The 27,760-nt window shown below is 47.8% G+C and overlaps 1 protein-coding gene across 7 annotated transcripts in view; it reads left to right on the forward strand.

Moving 5' to 3' along the window:
- Nucleotides 1–2,591: 2,591 nt before the first annotated feature.
- Nucleotides 2,592–27,760, forward strand: part of NCKIPSD (NCK interacting protein with SH3 domain) — a 91,224-nt gene continuing 66,055 nt past the window's right edge. For 3 of the 7 annotated variants that reach the window (XM_090021742.1, XM_090021741.1, XM_090021746.1), the window contains exon 1: nt 2,594–2,844. In XM_090021742.1, the coding sequence (XP_089877868.1) occupies nt 2,674–2,844 (171 nt within the window). In that variant the 5' untranslated portion in view covers nt 2,594–2,673. Of the gene's footprint in view, nt 2,845–27,760 lie in introns of all 7 variants that reach the window. The other 4 variants (XM_090021740.1, XM_090021745.1, XM_090021744.1 and 1 more) reach the window with 3 other exon arrangements.

The following is a 27,760-nucleotide window of genomic DNA, read 5'->3' on the forward strand; positions in this document are numbered from 1 at the left end:
TGGGGGTGTGGAATGGGACTTTTTGGGGGGAGACCAGAACTGGTCAGATTGGAAATGGGAGCAGCAGGGAGTCTGAGCTGCGGAGCTGGTAGGGGCTGAATGGACAGTCGGACTGGGTGTTGGCATGGTGATGGAAATAGGAGGAGGTAGGGGCATGACTGAGATGAGGAGCTGGGGACTGGGACTGTCTGGGCAGAGACAGAAACTGAGATCCAGTGAGTGAGATGATAGGGAAGAAGAGAGAGAGATCTTGTGAAGCACTGGTGTGCAGGGCAGAACTGGGACCAGCCAGGGAGAGAGGTTGGCACATGACCCAGGGGCCTTTGTGGGAATGTTGAAATTAGATGAAGAGCCTTCAGCAGAGGTGGAGACAATGGACAGGAGCGGGAAGCAACTGGAAGTGGGTCGGGAGAGGCAGCTCGGATACGGATGCAGGAGGGCTCAGGTGGGCAAGGAGACTGGGAACAAGGAGTTGTTTGGTGAACTAGGAACTACTCTGCATGAAGATGGGTCCTGGGAGCAAGGAGGAGAGTGGGAATCAGGAAAGGTAAGACTAGGATATGCAAGGGAAGGAGACTGAGACTGCAGTGTGAGGGGCCCAGCTGGTGCTCTGGGATTGAAAAAGTTAGGGGTGGGACTGGGACAGTGACAGAATTGGAAATAGTGGTCAGGCTTTGAGGAGACAGGCAGCTGGACCACTTGAGTGCACTCCCCCTGAATCCTAAAAGGGCACCAAGATTCCTGAGTCACACCCGTCCTCTGCTGCCAGCAGGTTTCTGGCAAAGTGTCTCATCCCTCTCTAGCTATGGTTTACCTAGAGGAGCTCAGATAGGAGATCTGTGTGTGCTGGATCTTCAGGTTCCAGCCCTTGTGCCAGTATGACATGTGTCACATGGAGCCATGTGCTGGAGTTTCTTTCCACTTTGGTTTTGAAGCCTTGGAAATGACACACACAAGCTTATGAACATCATTAAATTGAGCACTCAAAAAGTGGGCCATGCCAGGAGGATGGTTGCCTGTGCAATCTTTATTAAGCCTATTTGGATTTGGGCATTATTGTACAGCCTTTAATTGCCTGCCAGTGCACAAGGTGAACCTGTCCTGGGGGTGAGTCAGTGGGGTTTACCAGTGCTGGCTGTTATTTCCAGGACTCCTGGCTCACTGGTTGCAGGAGTGAGGAGGTGAATAAAGCAGTGGTGTACGAAAGGATGGTTTGATGCTTAAGCCAGTTGAATGCTGCCCAGAAAACTGGATTCATCTTGCCACTGCCCAAGCTGCTATGTGATACTAAGTTGCAGAAACCTGAGTTTATCAGGTGCTCCCTAACTGCATGGTCCTGTTTGTCCCCAAATGCTGACGTGGGTAGGAGAACTAAGGATCCTGCTCCTGCTCTGTCTCTCTGCGTCTCAGTTTCTCATGGGGAGGACAAGAGGCTCTCACATCACAAGGGGCCCTAAAAATACAAGTTATTGCATGCAAAGCATCTGCAACTACAAGGCTGAGTGCCATGGAAAAGCACTGGGGCAGAAGAACAATTCTTTCCCTCAGCACGATTTGAATGATGGGCTGTGGGGGAAAAGTGAAGCCAAACTGTTACTCTAAATTTTAACTGGAGTTGAGAATGAGTCTGATGACCAGTGAGACTACTCCAGTCACAACTCGAAAACTTTATTAGGATACAAAATAACAAAGACTTATTTGTATTAATGAAGACGGTGCTTAATACAGTAGTCTTGGATTCAAGTGGAAAACAGGTCCACTGGCCAACTTCTCTGTTTCCTTGGGGACGTTTGCTGATTTGGTTCCTCTTTTTTTTTTGCTGAGCTGTGGAGAAGTCTGAAGTTGCATAGCTGAGTATACACTTAACGCAGAGTTTTTCTGCATTTGGCTATGCTTTAGAGCTATGCCAATCCTTTTCCACTTTATGTCCATGCACCTTTTCAGTCGCTGTCTACAGCACTTGCTTAACCTATGTCGTTGCTACATAGGTCAAGCTTAGGCCTGGCTGGGGTGGTTGCAACTGCAGTGGGGAGTAGGGTTGCTAATCCCCTTTGAATGTATTCTGAGAGGTTTCATCACATGATGTAATGACATTAATAACTTTTACATACCGAAGGCAAATGAACATTCCTATTACATTTTAAAAAAACCACTGGCCTACTATATAAATCAGATTCAACATTTAGTTATTTATTGTAATAAATGCCCTATCATTTATCTCCTGGGTGGCTCTCAGCAATCTCCTGGAGATTTATATCTAATTCCTGGAGATTCCAGGGCAATCCTGGAGGGTTGGCAACCCTAGTAGCGAGGACAACTGTACTGTCCTTGCTACCTCCTTGCCCAGAGGCTGCTCCAATCTGGCCCCAGCTCCTAGCCAAGCTGTGCGCTGCCGGACCGGGGGGGTGCGCTGCAGGCGGGACAGCCATTCTGAGCCCTGAACACTCTACAGGGGCCTGTGCGCATGCGCCCTCTTGCCACGCCCCCCAATTCACCGGAGCCATGTGCGCATGCGCCCTACACGCGTTCGACCTGGCCCAGCAGAGGGCGCGCGGGCCTAAGCCGAGTGGCGAGCGTGGGCGTGAGGCTGCGAGGTGACGTCAGGGTGACGCGCCGGAGGCGGGCGTGTTGACATCGGCGGCGCGGGCAGGCCCCAGGCCGGCCGCCGCCGCCATGTACCGCGCGCTGTACGGCTTCCGCTCGGCCGAGCCCAACTCGCTGCCGTTTGCCGCCGGCGAGACTTTCCTGCTGCTCGAGCGCAGCAACCAGCACTGGTGGCTCGTGACGCGCGCGGGCTCCGGCGAGACGGGCTACGCACCCGCCTCCTACCTGCAGCGCATCCAGGTCGGGGGCAAAGGGCACGCGGGGCGGGGCTGAGGTCAGCGGGCAAAGGTCATGTGGGGGTGGCAGGGCCTCGTTTTGGGTTGGGCAGGGGTCGCGTGGGGTGGCGGGACCTCGTTTTGGACTGGGCTGAGGTCAGGTGCAAAGGTCACGTGGGGGTAGGGGTCATGTGCGGTGTGGTGGAGCCTCGTCCTGGGCTGGGTCAGGCTCGAGACCATGGTCTGGGGAGAGGGCTGACCCTTGACTTTGGAGGTCATGGGTCAGGCAGATCCAGTTTCGGGGGCTTGGGGTCATGCACTTGCCCCTTGCCCGTGGGGCTGGGCCGGGGCTGAGGGGTAGGAGGTGAAGGGGGGAGGTAGTGGATGTTGTTGTGGGGCCTTCTTGGCTGTTGCCTGCGTGCAGGTGATTGGCTGGGATTGCCCCTTTGCTGTGGCGGACATTGCACCCCTGTGCTGGAGCTGTCGCTCCGTGGATTGCCAGGGGGTCCACGACTCATCACAGCTCTGCGCTATTGGTGGTAAGCAAGGAGGCTTGGGGGACAAGCACTAAATGCACCCATTCCTCTCTTGCTGAGAATAACACAGTGGGTGTAATAACAGGCCTGTCCTAGCACTGAAGCCAGAAGCGCCAGCTGTGACAGCAGCAACAATAATTATAGAGGAGTTGGCGGCATCCGTCATTACATCGAGTCGGAACCAACTGCTGTGCTCCTTAGAGGAGTCGGAGCGAGGAGAGCGCACGCAGCCGTCGCAACTGCAAGAATGAACCCTACACTTATGACCGAGCTGGCAAAGAATAAAGCTTTTAGTCTGCTGGCGTGTTGCACGGCTGTGTTTCAGGGGAGAACCTAGATTCTGGAATAAAAACCTAACCTTGTTTTGTGTATAGGCTGCATTGAGATTGTGATTCTTCCAGTGCCATGGTTTGAAATGGCGTCTACCAGATAAGCGGGCAGAACCCCCTGCCCCCCTCTTCCATAAGCAGCATAGGTAACTTTTGCGCAAAAGTATGCACAAATGTTGTGAGCCTCTCTGTTTGGGAGTCTCTGAGAAAGTATATGCCAGAGTTTCAATGAATGTTTTTATTCTGGCTCATGGAAGATCTCCTTCAGATGTCTCCAGTCTTCTGGTTGAATGGTCTGTTTGTAAATGGTGTGACTGAATTTCTTTCAGAACACTCAGTGTTGCAGGAAGGACACTGTCTTCTCTGGTGGTGCTTCACAGTGTCAGTCTGCAGTGGCCTATTAACTGTACAGGCTTCTTATTCCAACTACCTTTGTTCTCAAATAAGAACCCTGTCCTTCAGGCTTTGTGCAAGAGAACAGTCTGGCATCAGTGGGCTGACTTGCATGTAATTGCTGTAGAATGAGAGCTTAAGGTGTTTAATGGCAAAAGCCCTGATTGAAAAGGGTAGGTTTTTAAAATCAAATGTGGACTTGGTCTGGATATGTGCCTGCATTTTTTTCTACAGACCTTTCATCTGCACCACTGGTACCGATGTCTGCACTCTCCCTCCTTGTGGGCTTATCATTCTTGGTGGAGAAAACCTCTGCTGTAGCTTTTGCCTTTAGAACCTTCCTATATTTATCTGCCTCACTAATACTCTAGTTGAAAATGTCATTTGAAAACATCTTCCTCCTGTCCCCTCCAGTTTTTCCTGCAATGTATTTTCAGACCATAATTTGCAGTTGCAACACAAAATACAGTATTGGGGGTAAAGTAACACTTTATTAATATTAAGCATCATAAAGTAGGCTTATGATAAAAAAGAGACTGTAGTAAAGGATTCTGGGATTCATGTTCCTTCTCCTTTCGCTGAAATACATTTTTCTTAATCATCATTTAATCCTTTTAGTGGGAAATAAATCTGGGCTTTTTCTGCTTCCTCTGTTCTTGACGATAAATGCTCTGGACAGGTGATTGTGCTGATGCTACATGAGGCAGTAGAATTCATTGTGCTGGTCTGCAGTTATTACAGTGCTCAATGTGCACTGACTGCCTCAGTGCTTTCCCGTCCACTTCTCAAAGCTGGCAGGAGTTATGGTTTGCTATTCCATACGAAACCAAGTAGCTTATTTGACTTGTGGGGGAGGTGGAAAAATTCTCTGACTGAAACGTTGCTTTAAACAGTCTCTTGCAGCATCCAGATGAGCCTGGAAACAGCTTCCATCCCATTGCTGTTTAATAAGGATATTAATAATAATTAGTGACAATGTGTGGAGCAGTAATTAGCGTTGCCATGATCACTGCAAGAACAACACCATTAGTGGTTATTGACGGAGCATTTGGAGTGGTGGGAGACAGCATGTCTTCGATGGGAGTCACTGTTGCAAAAACAAGGCAGCAGACTCCTTACTAGTGCAGCCAGGTAAACAAATTGTCTCAGCCCAAAGAAGCTATTCTCCTTTCCTGGTAAGGATTCCCAGAAGAATCTGAAAGTTACTCATAATAAGGCAATTAAATTAGTATCAAAGTGGAAACCTAGTGACCTCACCCTTGCAGAGACCTAGTGAATTCACCCTGGTGCTATCAACCTTAGTAAAACTTTCTTGTCTTATGCAAGTCAGCTCATTTTTAATACAAGTGGAAAGGTTGTTCTTTGGCTTCTTTGCGAAGAACATGCAATCCTGTACCAGGTATTCATTTAAACTTCTCATGCTAACTGTGTTCAGCCATGAAGTCTCAAGGTGGCTGGTGTCCTCCATTTAGAAATGCTTGAAAGCTAGCATCTTAAACAGCATTGCCATTAAACGAGTCAAATTAAATGTACAAGCAGGCAAACTTGCTTTGGACATATCTTCAGCCTTCAGTCTTAACTTCTAAAACCTAGAGGCCTTGCTGCTCCCCACGAGGTCACACTGATTTGTCACATCCAGGATCAGGAAGGGGTTTTACCTCGTGGCAGACTGGCATGGGGTTTTTGCCTTCCTCTATAGTAGGGTACATGTTCCTGTTCCTTTTCTCCCTTTGCATGCATTTTACTAACTACTACTTGTCTTTGACTGTGCTGTTGTCCCTTTGCTTTATTGTGGCAATTAAAGGACATTTTTAGTGTTTTGAGCATTGTGCCAGGTAGTTGTGTGAGAGGGTTTGTAGAGGTTTTCAGAACAGGATCAGACAAGCACTTGTCTAGACTGGTTTCGACAGGGATGATCCTGCCTTTAGCAGGGCGTTGGACTAGACCTCACAAGGGCCTTTCCAGCCCTGGTTCTAAGTGAGGATGAGATTGTTTGTTTAGCAAGGTGCAGAGGATGCAGCAGATCTGAGCTTACCCACAAGCTTATGAGACAGCATGTCACTGAAGCTCACATACCTCCCAATTGTGGACTGCTTAATGAGAAAAAAATTTCATCTTAAATTCAGGGGGGTGGAACCAGCTTGATAGGTGTGCAAGAAACGTGAGAAAAATACAGGCTCCAGTCCTGCTTTTGCACAAGAGCAAGGAGAGAAAACATTGCTTGCTTGAATGTTGCCCTCTGGAGCTTCAGACTATTTGAAACTTCTGCAAATAAGGTTTCAAGCAATGAAGCTGGCAGCCCCTGAGCTCTGCTATGTTAGCAAGCAAAACTGCAACAAACTCTGAAGCTAACAGGTGCTGCTGATGAGACAAGTGAGAATGTATACCCAACACTGAGGCGTCCAGTACCAGCAGACAAGATAATTGCCTGTAGATATTGACATAGCAGAAACAGATGCTGCTAATAGCTCATGCCAGGCAAAAGCTGCCATAGTGAAATCATCAGCAAGGGAGTGTCATGGTTCCTGACTACCCAGTCAGCAGAAAGCTTTGGCTTTTTTGTCTCAAATGGCTGGGGTGTGGCTTTTAAGCGGTTTGTGAATGGCAGAAATGTGGAGGTTATATTGAAGCCTGGGTGTTCTGTCCAAGGCAGAGCCATTCATTGCAGCTGATGGGTCTTTTGGAGTTTTTATATGAAGTAGTAAAACATTCAATTAAAAAAAAAAAAACAACTTCTTTGGGAGGGGGCTATTCTGTGTTAGGAGAATGGCTGCTGAGTAGAGGACAAAGCTGAGTATAGCAAATAAGAAGGGTCCTTTCATTGGGTTAAATAGCTCATATGTTATCATCATAATGGTAAGACATGTAATTACTTAATGGGGATCTGGAGTTGTTCCAAATTCTGGCTTCCAGACTGTCAAGGTTTTGGCTGTGCTGCAATAGCACAAGCCCTGCTTGGTTTCCGGCAGCAGGGACGATGACGGCAACACTGGCAGCGTTGTAGACAGTGAGGCCAGAAATTTATCCATTTTGACCCACTGCAGTTTGCAAGGCTTCAATCTATTTGTTGGCAAGTGAAACGAAGAGAAGCTGCTGCCACTCCATTTTCTTAGTAGCCCCTTCTGTAGCCCCAGGGGATGAACAGTGATTTAAACGTTAGTTCAGAAACCTATAGACCAGGAGTATCAAACTCATCAGGCCACGTGCAGTGTGTGCCCTGGACCAGTCCTACATGTGATGCACAAGACCAGGTCCAGAGCTGGTGTACATGGGCTAGTTGGTCCAGGACCTGCTGGAAGCACTGCAAGCTGGGTGATAGGACTCCTGTTAAAGGCTGGAAGCCAGAACTTGAAAAGGTTTGGGGCTTGAGGGCCAGATCTTTGCTATCCCTACCTTAGACTACTGGCAAGCTTAAGTTTGAATCCTGGCAGGATTATCGGAGCCCTTTCTTCCCTAGAAAATAAGAGGTTCTTGCAGCTTCCTGTGTGGAGAGTTTAAAGAGGAAAGGGAAATCTTAAACGGAGAGAATCTTTCTGTTCAATGGTCCTTGATGCTGTGTGTAGCAACTGGCATTTTTCCGTCTGTCGTTGGCTACAGCTCCTTTCTCCTGTCATGCGTGACTGAAGTGTCTGAGTTGGGTGCAGCCCTGCCTACCCCAGGTATGGGTGCCTCTTGACAATTTGGTATGTCTGGAGCATAAAACTTGCCATGTTCTGGCTTTGAGTGTTCTGCACAACGCTATGTCTGATTCTTCTCTCTTCTCTGCTTCACTTGCTGCCCACCCAGTTTCTCCCTGTTTATCTTCTCCTTTTGAAATTAGTCTCCCAGGGTGCCCTCCTCCTTATGGTCTTCTCTGTTCCCTCTCAGTGATGGTAGCTTCTGTGTTGCTCTCCCATCTGACCCCAGGCAAAGCATATTTACCACTTAATTTGACCCGCAGTCCTGGCTGACTTTTCCCACTCACCATAGGCCCATTGACTTTGCTTGGTCTTCACTAAACACTGTTGTCTCTTATCTCTCTAGTGCGGTATTCCCCCTGCCTCCTTTCAGCATGAACTTCCTGTCTCTTAGTCTTTCTGTTACTTCCAGGCCATCAGTATTGAAAATGTCATGTTTATTGTAAGCCCAGCCTCGTCTTCCCTTTCTCCTGGTGCTAGGTTGTAGGCTTGTTTCCATGCTTTTCACTTCTATTCTTGCACTCTTCTCTAAAGTCTGATCTGTGCCTGGCAGTCAGCTCAAGCCCAAGACTGCTAGACAGAACTGAGACTTGCCTTCCTGCTTTTTCCTTGATTGCAGTTAGTACCATTGTTCTGTGTGCTGTTTGTCTGGAACCTGGATCTAATCCCCACCTCTGACTTCTTACTAGGTACACCCAGCTGAGCTGTCTCTGTGAAGTGACCTACTTTGTTCTTTCCAATTCAGCTTTCCCTGTACCTTGATGCAGCTAAAACTTTTGCCCCAGCTCTCATCATCTCAATGCCTGCACTGTTCTGTTCTCTGGCCTTGACAGATAGTTTTGCCTTTATCCATATCCAGAGGGGTGCTTCCAGAATGCTTCTGTAAAGATACTTTTCCGTGCTCAATATTCTGTCCCTGTCTCCCTTTTCCTTGTGTCTATCCATATGCTCCACCCTCTGACATGGCAAACATGAGCTACTTGTTTTCATTTTCAGGGTCTTTCTGACTTATTTACACTCTGCTGGTAATCTCTTATTCACTACTGAGGTGGTGACCAACTACTTTAAAATGCAATTTTGCTTTGCCTCTGTGGCCCACGCCTTGGAGTGCCCTAGCCCCTATTCAACCCTTAAAAAAATCCCTACAGTATTAATATTATATTATCCTTTGAGGAGAGCATGACAGTCGTATAAAACACTGGCCTGTTGATGGATTGGGATTTATCAAAAATAAGTGGCTGATTGAAGTGGAGACATTTCTTTCTGAATTGGGAGCCATTTATTCTATTACACAGCTTTCCCAAAATGGTAAATAAGCTGGAGGGCTATATTAAGTGAAATTATATTAAGTGAAATAGAAATTACTGTAATAGCATTATCAGAAGCATTTGACACATCCTTACCTCAAATGTTACATTTAGTTTGGGTCTCCAATCTTCCAGAGGTTCAGAGAAAAGCAACAGCAGTTGGGGTAGGACAGTGGTTGTGTTTGACAGTGATTTAAAAAGTTTGGGCTGCCTATTTGGAAAGGAGATAGGATCGAGGCAGCTAGAAGGTTTTAGTTAAGCAGTGTCTTGGATACAAGAATAAATAGGTAAATAACCAAGAGACTGTGCAACATAGCCTGTGAGTTGTCTGTGAGATTTGCTTTTGCTGTCTGGGATAGAGGCAGATGTGTTACAACAAGCCTAGTTTGTTCATATTCCTGGGAGAGGATGACCTAGCTACTGGTGCTTTCTACTACCAGCAAAGATGATCAGAATTCAGATTTTGTGCTGTTCCCCAGCAGAAGGGAATTCCTTGTCCTCATAATTGGCAATATTAATGTCTGTGACAGGATTGGTACTCTGCTTAGGTACCATCTTGTGTCTGTCCCAAAAGCCCTACTAAGATTGAGATGACAAGTGATTGAAGAACATATGCAGAAGGAAGGCAGAGTGACAGCAAGAGGAACATGAAATTATAGGCATTAGAAAAATGCAGTGTTGCACACTAGACCCTAAGCTGGATTTAGGGGTCTACTATTTTTGAGGAAGCAAGTACTGGGTACTTCCAGGGCATGTCGGTCATTGAGGCGCAAGCATTTTATAGAAGAGCATTCTCTCAAGACTTTAAACCAGCAGTTCCCCAACTGGGTGCCATATCTTGACGAAGACCATGGCACTTATGGGTGGGATTGTGGGCCCCACAGTCAGACACTGTTACTTCAGACAGGCTTGGATTGTGCACTGTTGAAGCTGATTAAAAGTTGGGTCATGAGCACTCCCTGGAATTGGGTAATGGCCCAACAAGATCGAGAGCCCACTGGTCTACATGGTCACTTAGGAATTAAACCCATGGGGAAATTCCCCGTCTTGTCCCATGAAGCCAATATGAATTTTGCCATTGGCCTCGGTGGGTTCTGGGTTTCACCATGTGTGTATGGTGCAGTGTTCCCTTCAAACGGGCAGAGCCTCCCTTATGGCCCCCTTGCACTCAAGCATTTCAGATAAATGTATCAGCGCAATCTGTTGTCAAAATCAGGGAAATTTCTGTGGAACTCAAATAGCTTCTTGGTGGCGCCAGTTTGAGATGCGACAGGCTTTTTAATGGGTGTCTGTGCCTAATCGGGACATTCACACTGGTCCTGAATAGGCACTTATGCTAAAAATAAAGATTTATTTTTGAGAATAAGCAGCTGGTAGTGATTTACAGCTGAGGCTGCACTTTTCAGCACTTACCAGAAACTGAGAGGAAAAGAGGCATTTTTCTTCAGGCTGTCAGAGCAGCAGTGATGGTATCATATCAGGGCTGCTAATGCTTAGAGAAGAAATTTTACTCTTGAAACTAAATTACTCAGTCAGGGGAATTGTAATCAGTTCCAATTACTGTAGCTAAAGACTGGGTATTTTCGCCAGAAGTTCTGGGATGTTTCATAATTTGGAATGATTAGAGAAGAAAGATGCTAATGATCTTTAGCCATTTTTTTGAGTGCTAAGATTTGGCTTTTCTCACTTACGGCACTTTTGATCAAAAAAAAAATAATTAGGCATTTTTGAATCAGATAAAACCTGCCTTGTGCCCTTGATTCCCTTTTGTGAGCTGCATTGGTGGCCCAAAGGACATGCTTGTTACTGCTGGAAGATGAGGCATGCCTGTGATGGTTGTAACTGGGTGGGATCTGATGATCCCAATGTGTTTGCTCGGTTCTGAGAACTGCACATTTTAACTGATTTAAGGCTCAGATGCTGCTTCCAGGTGGGTGTGTAGCTTCCCTTTATAGGTATAAGCATGTGCTTTGATCCTAACTAGTGTGGTTCTGTTGCCTTTGCTGAAGTTGCTGCAGTGGGGAGGCAAGAGAGGAATGTCAAGGTGATGAGGAAGCAAGATTCAAAGTGAAGGCCTCCTGCTGCGGCTGCTTCCCTTAGGCCTCTGGGACACTAATTCTAGCATAGAGGGTTCTGGGTACAGGAGATGTAGTGGGTTTCTTGTGTGACTTGTTTTCTCAGCTGACCCATCATGTCTGGGTAGTGCATTTGAGAGAGTGCCTCATAGCACCTGCTTGGATTGGAGCCCTGGTATCTAATTCTTTTGGCTAATTGTCCCTGAGTTCTTTAGTTGTAACTGATCAGGCTTGTGCTACTTGGACTAGGCCTTAGATGCATTTCATCAAGACACCAGCTGAAGCTACTGAACGGTGTGCAGCGTGTGTCTATTGTAAGGTGTCTTCTGTTCTAGCCAAGCAAATGACCGGTTGTAATGAGATGGCAAACTTACTGTTTTCCCCCTGAGAACATCTCTGGATTGAGCAGACTAAGGGATGTCCTTGGAGTATGTTCTCTCTGGTGAAGAGCAAGCACGGAAGTCCTCTCTCAGCCCATTACCTTCTTGGGCATGGTCTGTACCGTTGTCCGGGATTAGCTCGTGCTTTTTGCCTGCACCCTTGTGCTGAACATGCAGGTGTCCGGGATTCTGTTCACCACTCCACCACAGACCCGGTGGTATGACTTGGTTTGAGCTACTTCTGTTGTCATGTGGTGAGCATCCCTTGTTTGAATGGGGATGTTCCTGACCTGCTTCACAACAGGGTTGAGGCTAAATTAATGCTTTGAAAACCATTGATGCTCCAGTAAAAGGTGTTGAGTTGGACAACGTTCACTGTCATCAGAACTTCTTAGAATTACTCCTCTTAACCATCACTGGTGGTACAGCAGTACAGACATGTTTCTATTATGACAAAAAGAGAAGTTCCTTAAATGCAGTCACCAAATAGGATTTATTGTATATTTGGTCCATCAGATCCAGTATCTTGCTCCCACAGTAGCTATGAGCTGAGTCTTCAGAAGACCATTCTTGTTCCCTGTCTACCTCGGGTGATGCAGCTTTGTACATCTTCCCTGAGCCTGGGAGGGAAATTGGCTGATATCTTTTCAACGTGAACTTTGGTCTCCAAGCTTATGTCTCTTTTTGCTTATAATTAATTATTCATCCCTTTCAGCGCTTGGTTCCATGACAGTTTGGGTCACCTTGGTTCAGTGGCTATGCTATGAGGGAGAAAGATCTTGAATCCAAACCTGACAAACTAGAAGTTTATGGGAAACATGAGTGTTGGGGTAATTGCTGAGTGTGAGTGGGCATAAAGAACTGATGCAACCTTTAGAGATCAGGCAAAGGGATGTAAGGGGGCTTCCCTTCAGGTGGGTGGCAGTGGAACAAAGCTTAAAAACTCAAGAATCTGTTGGGAATGGAGAAACAAGGCCATGCAGGCACTCCCACGCTTAAACCTCTTGTGCTATTTGCAACAGGGCCTGGTAAGGCAGACTGCAAGCTAACAAAGGCTTACAGTTGCAGAGATATTCTAGTCACTTGCTGGCCTGAGAACATCCAGGCATACTTATGCCCATGATGGCTGAGGGGGGGAACATGACTCAAGCTATAAAACGAGTGCTTCATCTGTCAGGGGTTGAAATTTGTAAAACAGCTGAATCTGTTTGTTATCATTATTGCTTGTAGATCTCTGCTTCTGTTCAGAGGAGCAGCCTCTCCTTTCTCTTCCCCTTTCAGCACAGCTTGGATGTAAATAAAAATAAATAGAATTTTTAATATCTTGGCTCACTCCCTGATGAAGGATTTAAACTTCATGTCATTCCTACCCTGGATTATGTATTCAGCGGCTGAGCTGTCAGTCTGAGCACTGGTAAAAGGATCGATTCCATAAGGGGTATTATTAGAAAAAGAAATACAAATAGCCTCAATACACAACTATGGCACTATACTGTCTGTGGAAAAATAAGAGTTCAGAGACCCTAGAGTCTGATGTGATCACTGACATAACCTACATTTTATGAGCCACGGACTCTATTAGAGCTTCGTGTACAAAGATTTTAAATTTAAAAGCTTGTGCTGAACATTTGTTCCAGGGAGAGGAGCTTAAACTGAAACCTTTCTTGGCAGTAGCAATTCCCGTTCTGTAATTTATTTTGCCACAAGATGCATTTTGTGTGCTGGTGTCTGTTGCGAGGGTCCAGGAATGTTTGCTGTCAGCTTGGGGATCGGCTGATTCTCAGGCTCTGACAAATCTACCTCCGCATAGTGGGTTTTGTTGTTTCCCTTCAGATCTGTTTGCAGTAGTGTGTGCTGCACAGTGCCTTTTTGTTGCAGATGGAGTCCAAATGCCATTGAAACGTCTCACTTGTTCCCTGTACACAGTGACTGTTTGAAACAAATGTGGCAAAACTCGCTGTGGAAACTGATCCACTGACATTAGGTTACAAATTGCAATTCACACTTGCTGATTGCCATGTTTATGGTTGGTTGTTGTTAAACCTCTGCACGCAGCAGCTTTATCTCTGTCAGAAGTTGCTGGGAACTTACCCCTGAAGTGGATGGAGTTGCTGTTACCAAGGTTAACCTACTGTTAACATACCGTTCTTGTTAGGGAACAAAATGCTGCTGATTGTTCGCCTTTGGGGTAGAGGACAAGCTGGAAGGGGAAGCAATCTGCTGGCAGTAAGGCTTTTTTGGAAAAGAGATGAAGTTCATGCTTTCCATGGACTCTTCCTTCCTCCTAGCTTGTGGGCTTGCATAAAAAGATGCCATTTCTTCCCCTTCTGTAATAAATAATGACAAAAGACTTGGATCTTTAGTAATGGAATGTATTGAATGAGCCATAAAGAGCATTTTTTCCCTCTTTTTTTTTTTTTTTTCTGGCATCTTGAAACAGCACCTAAAATCCCTTTGGGACTGAACACTTGACCTGCAGGTTTTTTGATTTTTTTAGAGACTTGGTTCAGTATGTGAACACTGCTGCACTGTTGTGCTAGTAGGGTTGCAGCCATTTCCATGTGTCCATTTCTTAGTCTCATGCTGCTAAGATGGGAACTACACATGAGTGATGGGAGGGTAGGAACTGCTGATTCCTTTTAATATTTTGGTGTAGTCAGCTTAAAAAACAAGGAAAAAAAAAGAGAGAAAATCAAACCATTGGACTATGGGTGGACTAGGTAATTTCAGGCTGCCTCTCCTTTCTCAGGAAGTCACTGCTTCAAGGTTCACGTTGTCTTTTTGTTGGCAGTGATTTCAAATGTTTTGTTTTTTCCTTGTCCAAGAGAGGATTGTGGTGACTTGGAGATGCCCATGGCTGGTTCTTGGCTCCAAAGTATTTCTAATTGAAGGGTTGGGGAAAGGGATGTAATAAAACATGTAGTGATTGAAAAATTACCAGATGGCCCACAAAGGAGCTTTCTGCTGCTTCCCAGTTATCCCTTGAGTGCGCATCCACATGTGCATGTTTCACTCCAAGGACACATGTGCCCCCACGTATCAGAAGTTGTAGTTCTTGGGCCAGCAGTGGTGGCTGGACTTCTTGTCCCCAAACATCCTTGTGTTTTGTACCTAGGCTGTGAAAGGCAGAACCATTAGTTTGCCATGCAGATCCTTCTCACAGCTCATGGCTGTGCAGTGTTGCATGCTGGTCTCAACATACGTAGGTTGGCTCCTGTCCTGGAGAGGTTGTGAATGCTAACCTTAACTTAGGACTAGTTAGCTCCTGGCTGCTCACATCCTTGATAATAGACATCAGTTCTCCCTTTGTTGTGGGGAAGGGTTTTTTTTTTCTCCTGCTGTCAAGGCTTCATGATGCTTAGGCACACAGGTCCAGAGTTTCTTAGTTTTGTTGCCCCTGCAAAAAAGGTCCATGTCAATGATGGACGTGCGTCAGATATGCGTCTGTGTGTGGAGGAGGCAGCTATATTCCTAGTGACGTGCCATCTGTAAGTGCTTCTGGAGCAGGATTCCAGCGCTGGGCAGCCTTGCTTGCGAGCATAGCTGCTCATCCCAAAGCAGTCCCTTGGATGACACTGGCTGTGGCTTTGGGTTCCGCCTCCCTTTTTCCCCTGTTGAGTCCCTCTCCATTAAAAAGTCAGTCTCTTTCCAGGAGTACTCCCATGAAGTCAAGTGTAACTGGTTCTAGAGCTTCATCCTGCAGGGTTCCAGCTTCTGTTTTCAGTAGGACAGCCAAAAAATCCTCCTCCTGAAGCCCGGCTCCTTGGTCAAAACCAGAGAGATTCCCGCAAGAGTAGAGGAGTGCACAGGCAAAAGCTTTGGGGGTAGGGGTTGGAGGTGAACTATATTCCCATATACAGCAGCCGGAGTTGTTCAAGCACTGATGCCTATATGTGACATGACTCATTCTTTCTCTCAATGGGGGAATCTCAATCCTGGATTTTTTGTGGATGGAGAGCTTTCAATATGAGCACAAGAATGCTTGAAGCACACATGTGGTCCCTGCCAGAACACTGCAGGGGGGTTGGAGAGGAAGAGATGCTTCAGCTTAATTACATACCCAGTACTCAGGAAGGAGGTTTTTTTTATTAAACATTAAGTACTGTCCACAGTGGATGAAAGAAGCTTTCTGCTGCCGTTCCCTTTTCCAGAGTATCCTGTTGAGGAATCAGGGGCACGTACATTTAGTGCTCTACCCTGCTTCTCCAGAGCTGCCAGGCCATGGAAAGGGGTTTCTGCTTGCCTTGTGTGAGTCCTCCCTCTACATCTCCCAGCTCCTGCCTCTCTCTTTCCAGTGCCTCTGACGGGTGGGAGCTGGCAGGAGCCGTTTGACATGATTGTGATTCTTGAGTCTCATGGCTATCCTGGAGGATGTGAATAGCTGTTGTAAAACAGGCATGCTAGGTCTCTTTCCTCAAAGCAGCAGCCTGCAATTGGATTGGTCTCCCTGTAGATTCAGAGGATGTCTTCATTGCAGGGTTGTTATGTTTGACATAATGCCTTTCAAGCTAGCATAGCTCCAACAGGCCTGTGCTTGCTTTCAGAGTACCAGGAGCTGCATGGAGGAGTTGTTAGCAGCTGACAGGTGGTGTCAGTTTAAGCTCTACCTCACACCCCTGACAGCTTGAAGCGTCTCCATCCCTGAGGTAAGGAGGGGCTGTACATGTGCATGGGAGCAGCACTGCAAGTACTCTGCAGGAAAGAGGAGCCCTTGGGTGACACTGCACTGGTTTATACTTTGTCTATGGCTGGCAACTGATCTTTGAGCACAAGGGAGTTAGAGACAAAAATTGAAAGGGCAGTCCTTGGGCTTGGGAATTGGTAGCTTAGCTCCCACATAGAAAAAGCTTTTCACTTGTCCCTTGTGTGGATGTGCCAGCTGCCCTTTCCGTGCTGGCTAGTGCCTTGTGGTTTAAAATGTGCCCTGTGCTTCTTATATAGGGGAGGGAGTTGGAGGCAGTGGAGATCATGGAAAGGTAAGATGAAGGGTGTGCCTTAGAAGGGCCTGAAGGAGTCAAAAATGGCTGAGGCCTTGTATCTCCTCACCTGTCTCTGCTGGTGCAAGTCTTGGCAGCAGCTGCCACTACCAGGCTTTTGGCGGCCAGGTGTTTTTGGTGGCTTCACTGCAGCATCCATGCCACCAGGGTGTGAAATGCACCCTGGGAAGGCACTGATTGTGAGAGGGGCCATGCCAGTCAGCAGACAGCACTGGAGTGCTTGCACATGCTTTTTGCCAGCTGCTGATCAAGGGTGGGGCTGCTGCTGGCAAAAAGGAGGCCCTGGTGTTGGCGGAGGAGTTTCAGGTACCTTTTGAAGCTTTGCTGCCAGCAGTTGAGTTCAAGTAATGAGTTTTAGCAGGGAGTAGGTCCAGGGATCTTGGGGTGGTGGGGGGCAGGGAAGTTCAGGTCATGTAGGGTTGGGTATAAAGGCACAGAGAGTCAGTATTACTGTAGAGGTGGCTGTTGCATGCGTGTGGATGGATTGGCAAACTTCATGATCCCCTCAGGAGAGAAGCCTAAGATTGAATGGTCACAGAACCCAACTCCCCTTCAACCCTCAGGCCAAGGGGGAGGTGTATTTTGTTGTTACCACATGGACCAGGCTTGCTCTGCCCTGACTTTTGCTGTCTGCTCAAAGGGGTTGGTTTCAGTCTCCACCATGGCCAACTTGGAGTCTTTCATCAGCCCAAAATTCATGTAGCGTCTGGGAGTAACAAAGTAAGTTTGTATTTCAGGATAACATTGCAGAATCTGCTCTCGATTAGTCGTAGTGAAAATACCGAGGATTTCAGATCTGTGACTGGAAGGGAGAGGAAAGGAGAGAGTGTGTTAACCTGGATTCAGAGGTTCCCACTTGAGTCTGGGGTAGGAAGTGCCTGTCTCTGTATGATAATACACCTGCACAGAAGGGGAGAGAACCACTGTTGAGGAAGGCAGATTCCTTTCAAAGCAGCTGTTGAGTTGACTATGGGGAGGGACAGGGAGTGGATGACTCATGGGGAAATAGAGCTGTGCATGTCATTGAACAGAGTAGGAGATCTGGGAGTGGAGTGGTAACAAAATGTTGCTCTAGATCTTGCACCAGTGGAATTTACTGGAGTGGGGATGGGGAGCAAACAGTGCAGGAGTCCATGGTACAAGCACAAAATGAAGAACAGCAGAGTTCAGAGACTTGCATAGAGGTAGAGAGCAGGAGGGGAAGCCCAGAGGTAGGCTGGCTCAGTGAAGGGCAAAACGGCAGTAAAGTTGACTTGAGGGTGGTAAAGAAATCCTGATGAATGTAATGCCCTTCTGTTTCCTACCTTAGATTTATAAGCAGAAGATAAAAGGACCTGTAGCTTGGCATCCTTCATCAAAGTATTAGCACTCCATCCAACCAAGAGTATGAGCACTCAGCAGCATCCAACTGACTGTACCCCAGTGCTCCCACAAATGCAAGCCCTGATGGCTTTGAGCTCTGATGTGGTGGTACCTCCTTTAATCTTTTTGAGTTGACTTAGTTTTGAGGTCTTTGCAGTCTTTGGAGCGTGGTTGAGGATGTTCATTTCATTCTGTGGAAGAATGAAGGGACCCCTTGGCCTCTGAGCAGAGGAAAAGTATGGTGCGCCTAGCGCACAAATCTCCCTTGATCTGTTGGATATAGACCATGTAGTGCTTTGGCTTGGGGTTGTTCTTAGGACTGCAGCTGAGAGAAGCACTCAGGTTGGTCTTGGGTACTCTATAGAAGTTGTTGAGCTTCTAAAAATATTTCTGTACCCACAGCCAGGGTTCAGGTGTCACAGAAATTCTCATTCTTTCTGCACATAAAGAGAATGATTATAGTAAAATCTTGGACCTTAGATGGGAATGATGAGCACACAGATTTTTTAAACTGCTTAACACATAAGCCTGAGGATTTTCTTCAGCTCTGCAGAATCAAAGCTATTGGAGCTGAGAGCTCGTTTCCTGTTGACATCAAGAAAGCAGAGTTCCTGGAAGTTTTCCATCTTTAATGAAGTTTGTGCCTGCCCCAGAATCACCTGTTCTGGCTTAAGTGCAGCTCTTTTTAATTTGTTTTTGGAATTGATTTTTGGCTCGTTCCCTCTGTTAACTTTAATGGCAAGAGCAAAAGCAGTATCGGAGATAGTCATGCAGTTATTATCCAAAGGACTGGAGCTTGTGCTCCTATAGGTAGGGAAGGGGGTGGAAGGCAATCTCTTCTATAGGCCAGATTTGAGGAGCCTCATCTTTGTGGTTTTGAGCTGCTTTTGTAGGTATTCCTCAGAGCTGGAGGCTGGATTCTGAAAGTGCTGCATGGCTGAATCACATTTGACCTTAGTGTCCTAGTCCTGCAGTTCTGATTTAAGAACATGAGTTGTCAGTGACAAAATCATCAGCAAGGCTAACTGCACTTAATCATGCATCGGCAGATGCATGACAAATAGAACCAAGGAGGTGATACTTCCCCTCTATGCAGCATTGGTCAGACCACAGTTGGAGTACTGTATTCAGTTTTGGGCGCCATACTTCAGGAAGGATGTTGATAGACTCGAGACAGTCCAGAGGAGGGCCACTCATATGGTTAGGGGCTTACAGGACAAGCCCTATGAGGAGAGACTGAGGGACCTGGACCTCTTCAGCCTCCACAAGAGAAGGCTGAGAGGTTATCTTGTGGCTACCTACAAATTCATTAGAGGGACACAGCAAGGGATTGCAGATGCTCTGTTCACTAGGGTGCCTCTTGGGGTAACAAGGAACAATGGTCACAAACTGATAAAGAGCAGATTTAGGCTAGATATCAGGAAAAACTTCCTGGTAAGGGTTGCCAAATTTTGGAATGGGCTTCCAAGGGAGATGGCGCTCTCCCCTACCTTGGGGGTCTTTAAGAGAAGGCTGGATAGGCACCTGGCTGGAGCCATCTGACCCCAGTACTCCTTCCTGCCTAGGCAGGGGGTCGGACTCGATGATCTGTTGAGACCCCTTCCAACCCTAGCATCTATGAATCTATTTTACTTCTTCCCTAGACCAGGATATTCATCACTGATATTAAAACATTATTAATGCAGGGGTAAGATTTCCCACTTATGCTTTGTGCCTTTCTGGAGCATTGAGCTTAGTGATATGCAATCTGCTAAAAGCCAGGAAAGAAAGAGTCAAGGAACGTACCAGTGCTGCCCGCTCTGTGGACACAGATAGGGCTACGGCCTCTGCACACTGCCTGTGACGGCTCTTTTCAGGGTAGGTGTCCTGTAGGGCTGTGCAAAATTTTGACATGTCCTGTTTTGAAGCTGTTTTGATGCATTTCGAGCTCATAACAGCAAAATTAAAATAAAACAAAAGGCTTTCAAACAGCTTCAGAACAAAATGAGGGTGCTCAACCTTTCAAGTTTCGAAGCGGCTTGGTGGCAGGAGGCGGAGGAGAGACAGGGCTGTGCTCCGACTGGCTCTGCCAGCCTCACGGAGCTCAGCCTGCCCTCCCAGTGCTGCTGGACTCCTTCTGGGGGCATGGGCCCCCAGATCTGCACGCGGGATGACAGGAGGCTGCCACTGCTACCTGGGGCCAGCAGCAGCACCAGTCTTCTCGGTGCTGGGCACAGGTTGCGCCCAGCGCTGTCCCAGGCAATAGCAGCAGCCTCCTGTCATCCCGAGCGCAGATCAGTGGGTCTGCACCCCCAGGAGGAGTTCAGCACAACCCCACAGCCCTCTCGGGGGTGCAGGATCCCAGATCTGTGCTCAGGATGACAGGAGGCTGCCGCTGCCAGCAAGTGACACAAGTTTTTTGCTTGTCAGCACTTTGAGGTACAGTTTCTCAGAAACCCCTGCTCCGATCTCCTTGAAACTTTGCAGGTTTCTTGCCCTCAGAATGGGGCTACTATCCTTTCAATTTTCATCCAAATCAGGCAAGAAATGACAAAGTTGTAGGCATTTTCATGCTTTCCCATTATAGCCTATGGGTGAAACGTCGAAACAGTGAAACTGTTTCAATGGAACAAAATGGGACAGTGCTTCAAAATGGCGAAAAAGAAGTTGAAACCAAACGATGCTGTTTCTTACAGCCCCTACTGTCCTAAGTGTTCAGGATTAGGTTGAGCAGCATGGCAGGCTGTGGATGTGGTATGGAGAGCTCTGGATTTTGGTCTTCCCTTGCGTGTGATCAAAGGAAGGTGGTGCCTATGCATCTTGAGGGAATCTTCATTTTTGTATCTCCTGGTTTTCAGATGTTTAAGTTCATATTAAATATCTGTCCCCAGTGCCTGGCTGAAATAAAGGGAAGGAGAGCAGTTTGGGCAGGATGACATACCAGCTCATGTGGGGACAAGAAGCGGGACTTGGTTTCCCAAAGAGGCAGGGTCCTTCCAGGTACTGCACATTGGGGAGGAGGGGCATGTGGGGCAGACTGGTTCCCCCACTCAACCTCCTGCTGCCCAAAGCAGTGCCCCCTTTAAAGGGTCTCATCCTTCCCCCATGTTCCTCGCTGCCTGTTCCACTCATCCTCTTCCAGTAATTGGTAATCCCCTGATTGCCTCTCCCTTCTAAACAAGTGCTAGCATACAGTTTAGTTTGGGGTTTGTTTGGGTTTTTTTTCCTGAATTACTATGAGCATCTTCTGAGCTATCTGCTGCACTCAGATTACATGTCCCTAAAATAACTCCATACCCTCCTCCTCAGTGGAGGCATGTTTTAGCAGCATGCCTACAGATCAGCCACAGCATGATCCCCAGCTTTGTTCAAAATATCAGTGGAATGTGTCGGCCTTAAGCAGAGCTGTTGGTTGGTTTTTCAGGGGTCTGTATCTTGGCAATCCCTTGCTCCAGTGTGCCGAAATTTGGATCACTACCCCCTGAGACCCACTGGATTTCAGGGTGATCCACGTAATTGTGAGTCTGGAGCCTTCACAGGAGGGCTTTTCAGCCTGTGCTATAGCAGAGCTGGTGCCCAGCTGCAGTTGCTGAGTGTTAATGGCTTCCTGAAGGAACCAGCAGGAGGGTCTCAAGATTGTCACTGCAGGCAGAAAGTTGAACACATTTAGTTTAATGGCATTGGAGGAGGCCCTTGAGCTTAGTTATGGTGAAGCGGAAAGTGAGGCCAGGCAGCCATGGGTTTACCTCCCCCTGCTGTGGGGTAAGAGTGTGCACGTGCATAGTTCCCACCCAGCTGCTGGTGCTCTTATGTCCCTGTCCCTCTACCATGTGTTGTCCAGTAAAGTGCCAGACTCTAGTTGCGGGTGTGGTCCTGCCTTTTATGCTTTACTTTGATGACCAGCTCCTGCACGTGACAAGACATGCTTGCCAGGGGGCTGATAGATTTGTGTGGTGACATGAACCTGGCAGTGAATTGGCAGTTTGGAGACCAGCACCAGCCCGGACATTCTGCTTCAGAGAGCCTTGTTGATTAAACAGTTCTGTCAGCTCCCATCTCTTTAATGTGCAGCAAAGTTATTGGCCCCCTCGTGCCCTGAAATCCTAAATAGGCTGAAATCCTAGAGCCCTGCCCAGAATGAACACTTCAAGCATCTTGGCTGCCACCTCCTGGCACTCCCTCTCTGGTGCCGCAGCGAGGGTGTCTGAAAGGCTGAGGCGCACTAATTTGGCTGCCAGCCAGTCTTTGGTGTGGCCTTTGCTCATGCCGTGGTCTGAGGTTGCATCTGGTACCTTTCCCTCTCCACAGGCTGGTGCTGTGTAGCCCAAGTGGGACGGTGGTTTCCTTCAGTATTAAATTGTGGTCCCACGTCTGAGCAGGTTCCTGTTGTACAAACAGGACAGCAGCCAGGTGCAGCCCTGCATTCATCATAAATGGAGACAGACTGGCAGCGAACGGCCCAAACTGTAGAACACCCCAGTTTCTCCCCATTTGGTTTTCCCACAACAGCTCCCTCCCACTCCTTTGGCTTCTGTAGCCAGGCTCTTTCAGTTCCTTCTGCAGCAGAGATCAGCAGGGGAGCAGTCAGGCACTGTCTGGAGAAGGAGAGCCCTTTATTCCCAGAGAGGGATGGCATGTTCCCAGTGCTACTGCTTCTCTCCAGGCAGGGTGTTGTGTTGGTCCTACCCAGGCAGAAGCAGTTGGCTGGTCTACTTGGGAATAGCTGTCTTGGTTATTTCTTTCCTCTCACCCAGACTGATGTGTTGTACCTGCAGACAGATGAGGACACAGAGTAAGCAAGCAAAAAGGCAAACATCCAAAACCAGTACTTAGAGGTACACTGATGCATCAGTCTAATATTTGATTAGCACTGATAAAAAGAAAATTGGTTGCATTAGAAATTGGCCCAATGCAGCCAATAATTTGGCCGATAAATGCCCATGCATGCAGCCACAGCACATAGGTGGCAAGGAGCAGAGCCCAGCAACTTGGAGAGCTGCATGCAGCTGCTAGGTCCGTTGTGGTAGGGAAGGGATCTGGGGGGTGCAGATCAACGCTCCCCACAGTGAGGGCAGCCACTGCCCAGGCGGGGCGTGGGATGGAGCCACAGCTCATCAGGGAGGCATGGGCGGGGTCTGGCTTCTGCCACTGCTTGCGCCCTGGGGGGGCACACATTGGGGGGGAGTGTGCCCCCTGGATCTTTACAGGGCAGGGTGAGCAGGTGCAGCTGTGGGCTGGAACTGCTCCTGCCCCATTCCTTCCTTCAGCGCAGGGGGGCATTGATTTGCCTCCCAAGATCCCTTCTTCCACCACAACTGACTTACCAGCTGCACTCAGCTGTATCAGAAATCAGATTGGTATTGGCTGACATGCCTCCTTAAAAATTGGCTATCAGTACTGGCCCCCAAAATCTCTATCAGTGCACCTCTACCAATACTGCAACAAAGGAAATGCACAAACTTGTGCAAGACGTGTACAGTCTAGCAGCTAAGAGGAGGAGTTGCAGTTAATTTCCTGTCTTCTGCCTTGGAAAGCAGGAGAGACAGTCCCAGGGCTGCTCTGCTGCCTTTGAGCCCCTTGGCCAGACTGATCCTCCCATTCTGATTGCCACTGTGGAGTTTCCACCTGCTGTTCAGAGCCATGAAACCAAGGTTGGGGATTAAACACAGCAGCTGGAACACTTGGCTGGTTCCATGACTCTTTCTTCCACAGCTGTAACGCATGACACTAATGAAGTGCCTTCTTCCACCTCTAATCATCCTCTCCCCACTCAGATTTAATCCCAGCAAATCCAGTTGAACCCTCTAATCTTATAAAAGAACAAATCCTGTTTCTTATGCTGAGTCTAGGGATTACAGTAAATCAGCGCCATTTCATTATTAAACACTATTATTACCTTAAAGGTTTTGGACCAGTTGCTGGAGGTTCTTGCTGCATCAAGGTTTTGCAGCATGAAAAGCATGCTTGTACCCTGCTTTTGGCAGAGAAGACTCGTAAAGCTCCCAGGTCTTCATGAGCTTTGGTTTACAGTTGTCTGGTTCCTATTGGTTTGTGCTGGCCTGGTGCTTAAATTTTAAAGGTAAAAGAAATAAAATGTAGGTAAAGATCCTGCTGTGTATATAAGCAGGGATCCTGGTTTTCTCTGATTAAAAAAAAAAAAGCAAATTCTCTGATTTTAACCCCCCCCCCCCCCAATCCATTATTAAAACTAAAAGCCCCCTGTAGCCCTGCTGGTACCCTTCACTGCCCCCAAAGATCCACAGCCCCTGCCCCACAGCTGCCAGGGTTATGGGGCCAGGGACCCAAGTCTGTAGCTCCCTGCTGGCAACAGCAGGCAGCTACAGCAGAAGCAGTGTGGAGCCGGCTTCCCCACTGTTGCTGTCTGCTTGGGTGGGGCCAGGGCTGGCTCCTGGTTCTCCCCCCCCCCCCTCCCCCAAGCCTTGCCAGAGGGGCCCCCAGTCCCCCCTGCAAGCCCCTCTGGGCAAGGCTGGGGGTTTCCTGCCCTGTGCAAACAGCTTTTACAGGATGGAGCTCAGCCAGCCTGCAGAGCTCTTTGCAAAAGCAGGGAATTTGTGGGTTTCTCTGCTAAAAGGAGAAATCCGTGTTTTCTCTGATAAAAAGGGGAAATCCATGGTTTTCTCTGTTTTTCTGTGGGAAACGGAAAACCGGGATCCCTGGTTATAAGAAACCCCCAGAGACCTGAATGGCATCTTCCCTGAGGAATGAGATGGAGGCCATCTCTCTCCACTGGGGAAGAAGCTCTTCTCAGCCAGAATGGCTAACTTGCTTGACTGGGCCTTAAATTAAGCTTGCCGGGGGATGGGTGGGCAACCACCAGAGCAAGCTCACTAAGCATCAATTGCAAAACCGACAGGTTAGGATGCTCAGGAGAATCCATTCCTATCCCAGCCCAGAAACGCAGCTTCTGTATGAGTACAAGGAAGCCTAGGGCCTCCAATGGCACACTTTCATGCCTGTACACTAATGCTAGAAGTTTGGGGAATAAACAGAAAGAACTGGTCCTTCTGCTAAATAAAACTGATGCGATCTCGTAAGGATCACAGAGACCTGGTGGGACTCTTATGACTGGACTACTGATATAAATGGCTATATGCTGTACAGGAGAGATCGTGCTGAAAAAAGGGGCGGAGGTGTAGCTCTATGTGAAGAAGAGCTACACATCCCTATAAGCTGAGATTGACACTCAAGAAGGACAACTGGAGACCCTTTGGGTTAGAATACAAGGGAAACGTAGTGAAGGGGATACATTGGTAGGAGTCTACTACAGACCTCTAAACCAGAAACAAGAGCTTGACCAAGAATTCACCAGGAAACCAGCCAAGGCTACATGCTTTTGGTGCATGGTCATCATGGGGGACTTTGATTACCCAGACATCTCATGGGATGAGCACTCAGCCAAATCCAATTGGTCACCAAGCTTCCTTACATACACAGATGAGCTGTACCTGTCCCAAGAAGTTTATGGGCCGACGAGGCAAGGTGCTGCTGGACGTGGTACTGGCCAAAGGGGATGATCTAATCAGCAACCTAAGGATCAGGGAAGCTGGGTGACAGTGACCATGAGTTGGTCACTTTCACTATCCATCGCAAAGCTGGCAAGTCGGTCAGCAATGCAGTAGTTTCTCAACTTTAGGAAAGCTTACTTTCATAAGCTCAGGACACTTGTTCTTGGGGCCCTGATAGGCCATGATTTCACAGGGAGGGGAGTTCATGATCAGTGGTTGCTCCTTAAGAAAGCAATCCTAGAAGCACAAGGAGAGTCCATTCCCACCCTCAAGGAAGGTAGTAAAAGGACTCAGCAACCCCCTTGGCTCAACAGGGAACTCGTGAACCTCCTAAATCTAAAAAGAGAGGCGACTAATGGACGGAGGACAGGAGACACCACTAAGGAGGAGTATACTGCACTGGTCCGTACCTGCAGGGAGTGAACTAGAAAAGCCAAGGCTGCAACTGAACTCCATCTGTCTACTTGAATCAAGGACAATAAAAAGTCCATCTTCAGATATGTGGGGGTTATAAAGAAAAACAAGGGCATCATTAGACCCCTGCTAAAACAGGTGGGGCAGCTGACTACTGACCACCCTGCCGAACATGATGCCCAAAGGGATCATCACCCTGCTGAACATGATGCGGGATGATCGAGGTGAAGAGGAATATATGCCTATCATTGGTGTGGATCTTGTGAGGGAGCAATTTGAGAAGCTAGACCCCCATAAATCAGCTGGTCTGGATAGGTTGCACCTAAGAGTGCTAAAGGAACTGGCAGACATCATAGTGCAAGCACTGGCCAGGCTATTCGAGAACTTGTAGCCCCCAGGCAAAGTACCTGAAGATTGGAGAGGGCCATTGTGGTGCCCATCTTTAGGAAGGGGGGGAAAGAAGACCTGGGAAACTACAGGCCAATCAGTTTGACCTCAATCCCTGGGAAGATTTTGGAAAAAATTATCAAAGAAACCATTCTTGACAAACTAACAGAAGGCAACGTTCTGCAGGATAGCCATCATGGGTTTGTTACCATCTTACTTCCTTCTGTGACCAGGTGACCTATCACCTAAACAAAAGGAAAGAGGTTAATGTCATATATTTGGACTTTAAAAAAGTCTTTAACCTGGTGTCCCATAATGTCCTCAGGGAAAAATTGGGCAGCTGTGGCCTTGACTACTCCACAGCCTTATGGCTGGGGAACTGGCCCCAAGATCAGACCCAGAGAGTGGTAGTTGATGGAACTGAATCAACATGACACTCAGTGACTAGTGGTGTCCCCCAAAGCTCCATTCTCAGACCTGTACTTTTTAATGTTTTCATAAATGATTTCATAGATTTCATAGACATTAGGGCTGGAAGGGACCTTGGAAGATCATCAAGTTCAGCCACCCACCCAAAGGGCAGGAAGTCAGCTGGGGTCATAGGATCCCAGCGAGATAAGCATCCAATTTGCTCTTGAAGGTGTTCAGTGTAGGTGCTTGAACCACCTCTGATGGCAGGCTGTTCCAGACCTTGGGGGCTCAAACAGTGAAGACATTCTTCCTTATGTCCAGCCTGAAATAGTCTTGAGTTGTTTATGACCGTTCGACCTCGTCATCCCTTGGGGCGCTCTGGTGAACAAACATTCCCCCAGATCATGGTGGTCACCCTTGATAAATTTATAGGTGGCCATCAGATCACCTCTGAGCCTGCGCTTTTCCAGGCTAAAGAGCCCCATGGCTCTCAGCCTGTCATTGTAAGGTCTGTTTTCCTGACCTCTGATCATGCGCGTGGCTCTTCTCTGGACTCTCTCAAGCTTCTCCACATTCTTTCTTTTTGAATTGTGGAGCCCAGAACTGGAAGCAGTACTCCAGCTGCAGCCTCACCAAGGCTGAGTACAGTGGGAGAATGATGTCCTGGGATTTGCTTGAGAAGCATCTATGGATGCAAGCCAGCGTTTTGGTCGCTTTTGTAGCTGCAGCATCGCATTGCAGGCTTATGTTCATCTTTGTGGTCAATGATGACCCCCAAGCCTTTCTTCTGTAGTGCTGCCAAGCCTATAAAGATGCTGCAGGTTTTTGCTCCCAAGGTGGAGAACCTTGCATTCTTCGGTGTTAAACGCCATCAGGTTCTTGTCCACCCAGTCAGCCTGGATCACCCGCCTGTCTTCTGGTGTGGATACTTTGCCCCAAAGTTTGGTGTCATTGGCGAACTTGGCCAGTCCACTTTTGACTCCAGTGTCCACATCATTAATGAAGATGTTGACCAGTATGGGTCCAAGGACAGAGCCTTGGGGGACCCGACTGGTCACAGGACACCATGATGAGTGACTTCCATCTATTACTACCCTCTGGGTCCGACCACGGAGCCAATTTCCCCACCAGTGGATCATGGTGGACCCAAGGCCACAATTGGCCAGTT

This window comes from Crocodylus siamensis, chromosome 11 (genome assembly GCF_052110815.1).
Source record: "Crocodylus siamensis isolate JL-2025a chromosome 11, ASM5211081v1, whole genome shotgun sequence".
Lineage (NCBI taxonomy): Eukaryota > Metazoa > Chordata > Crocodylia > Crocodylidae > Crocodylus > Crocodylus siamensis.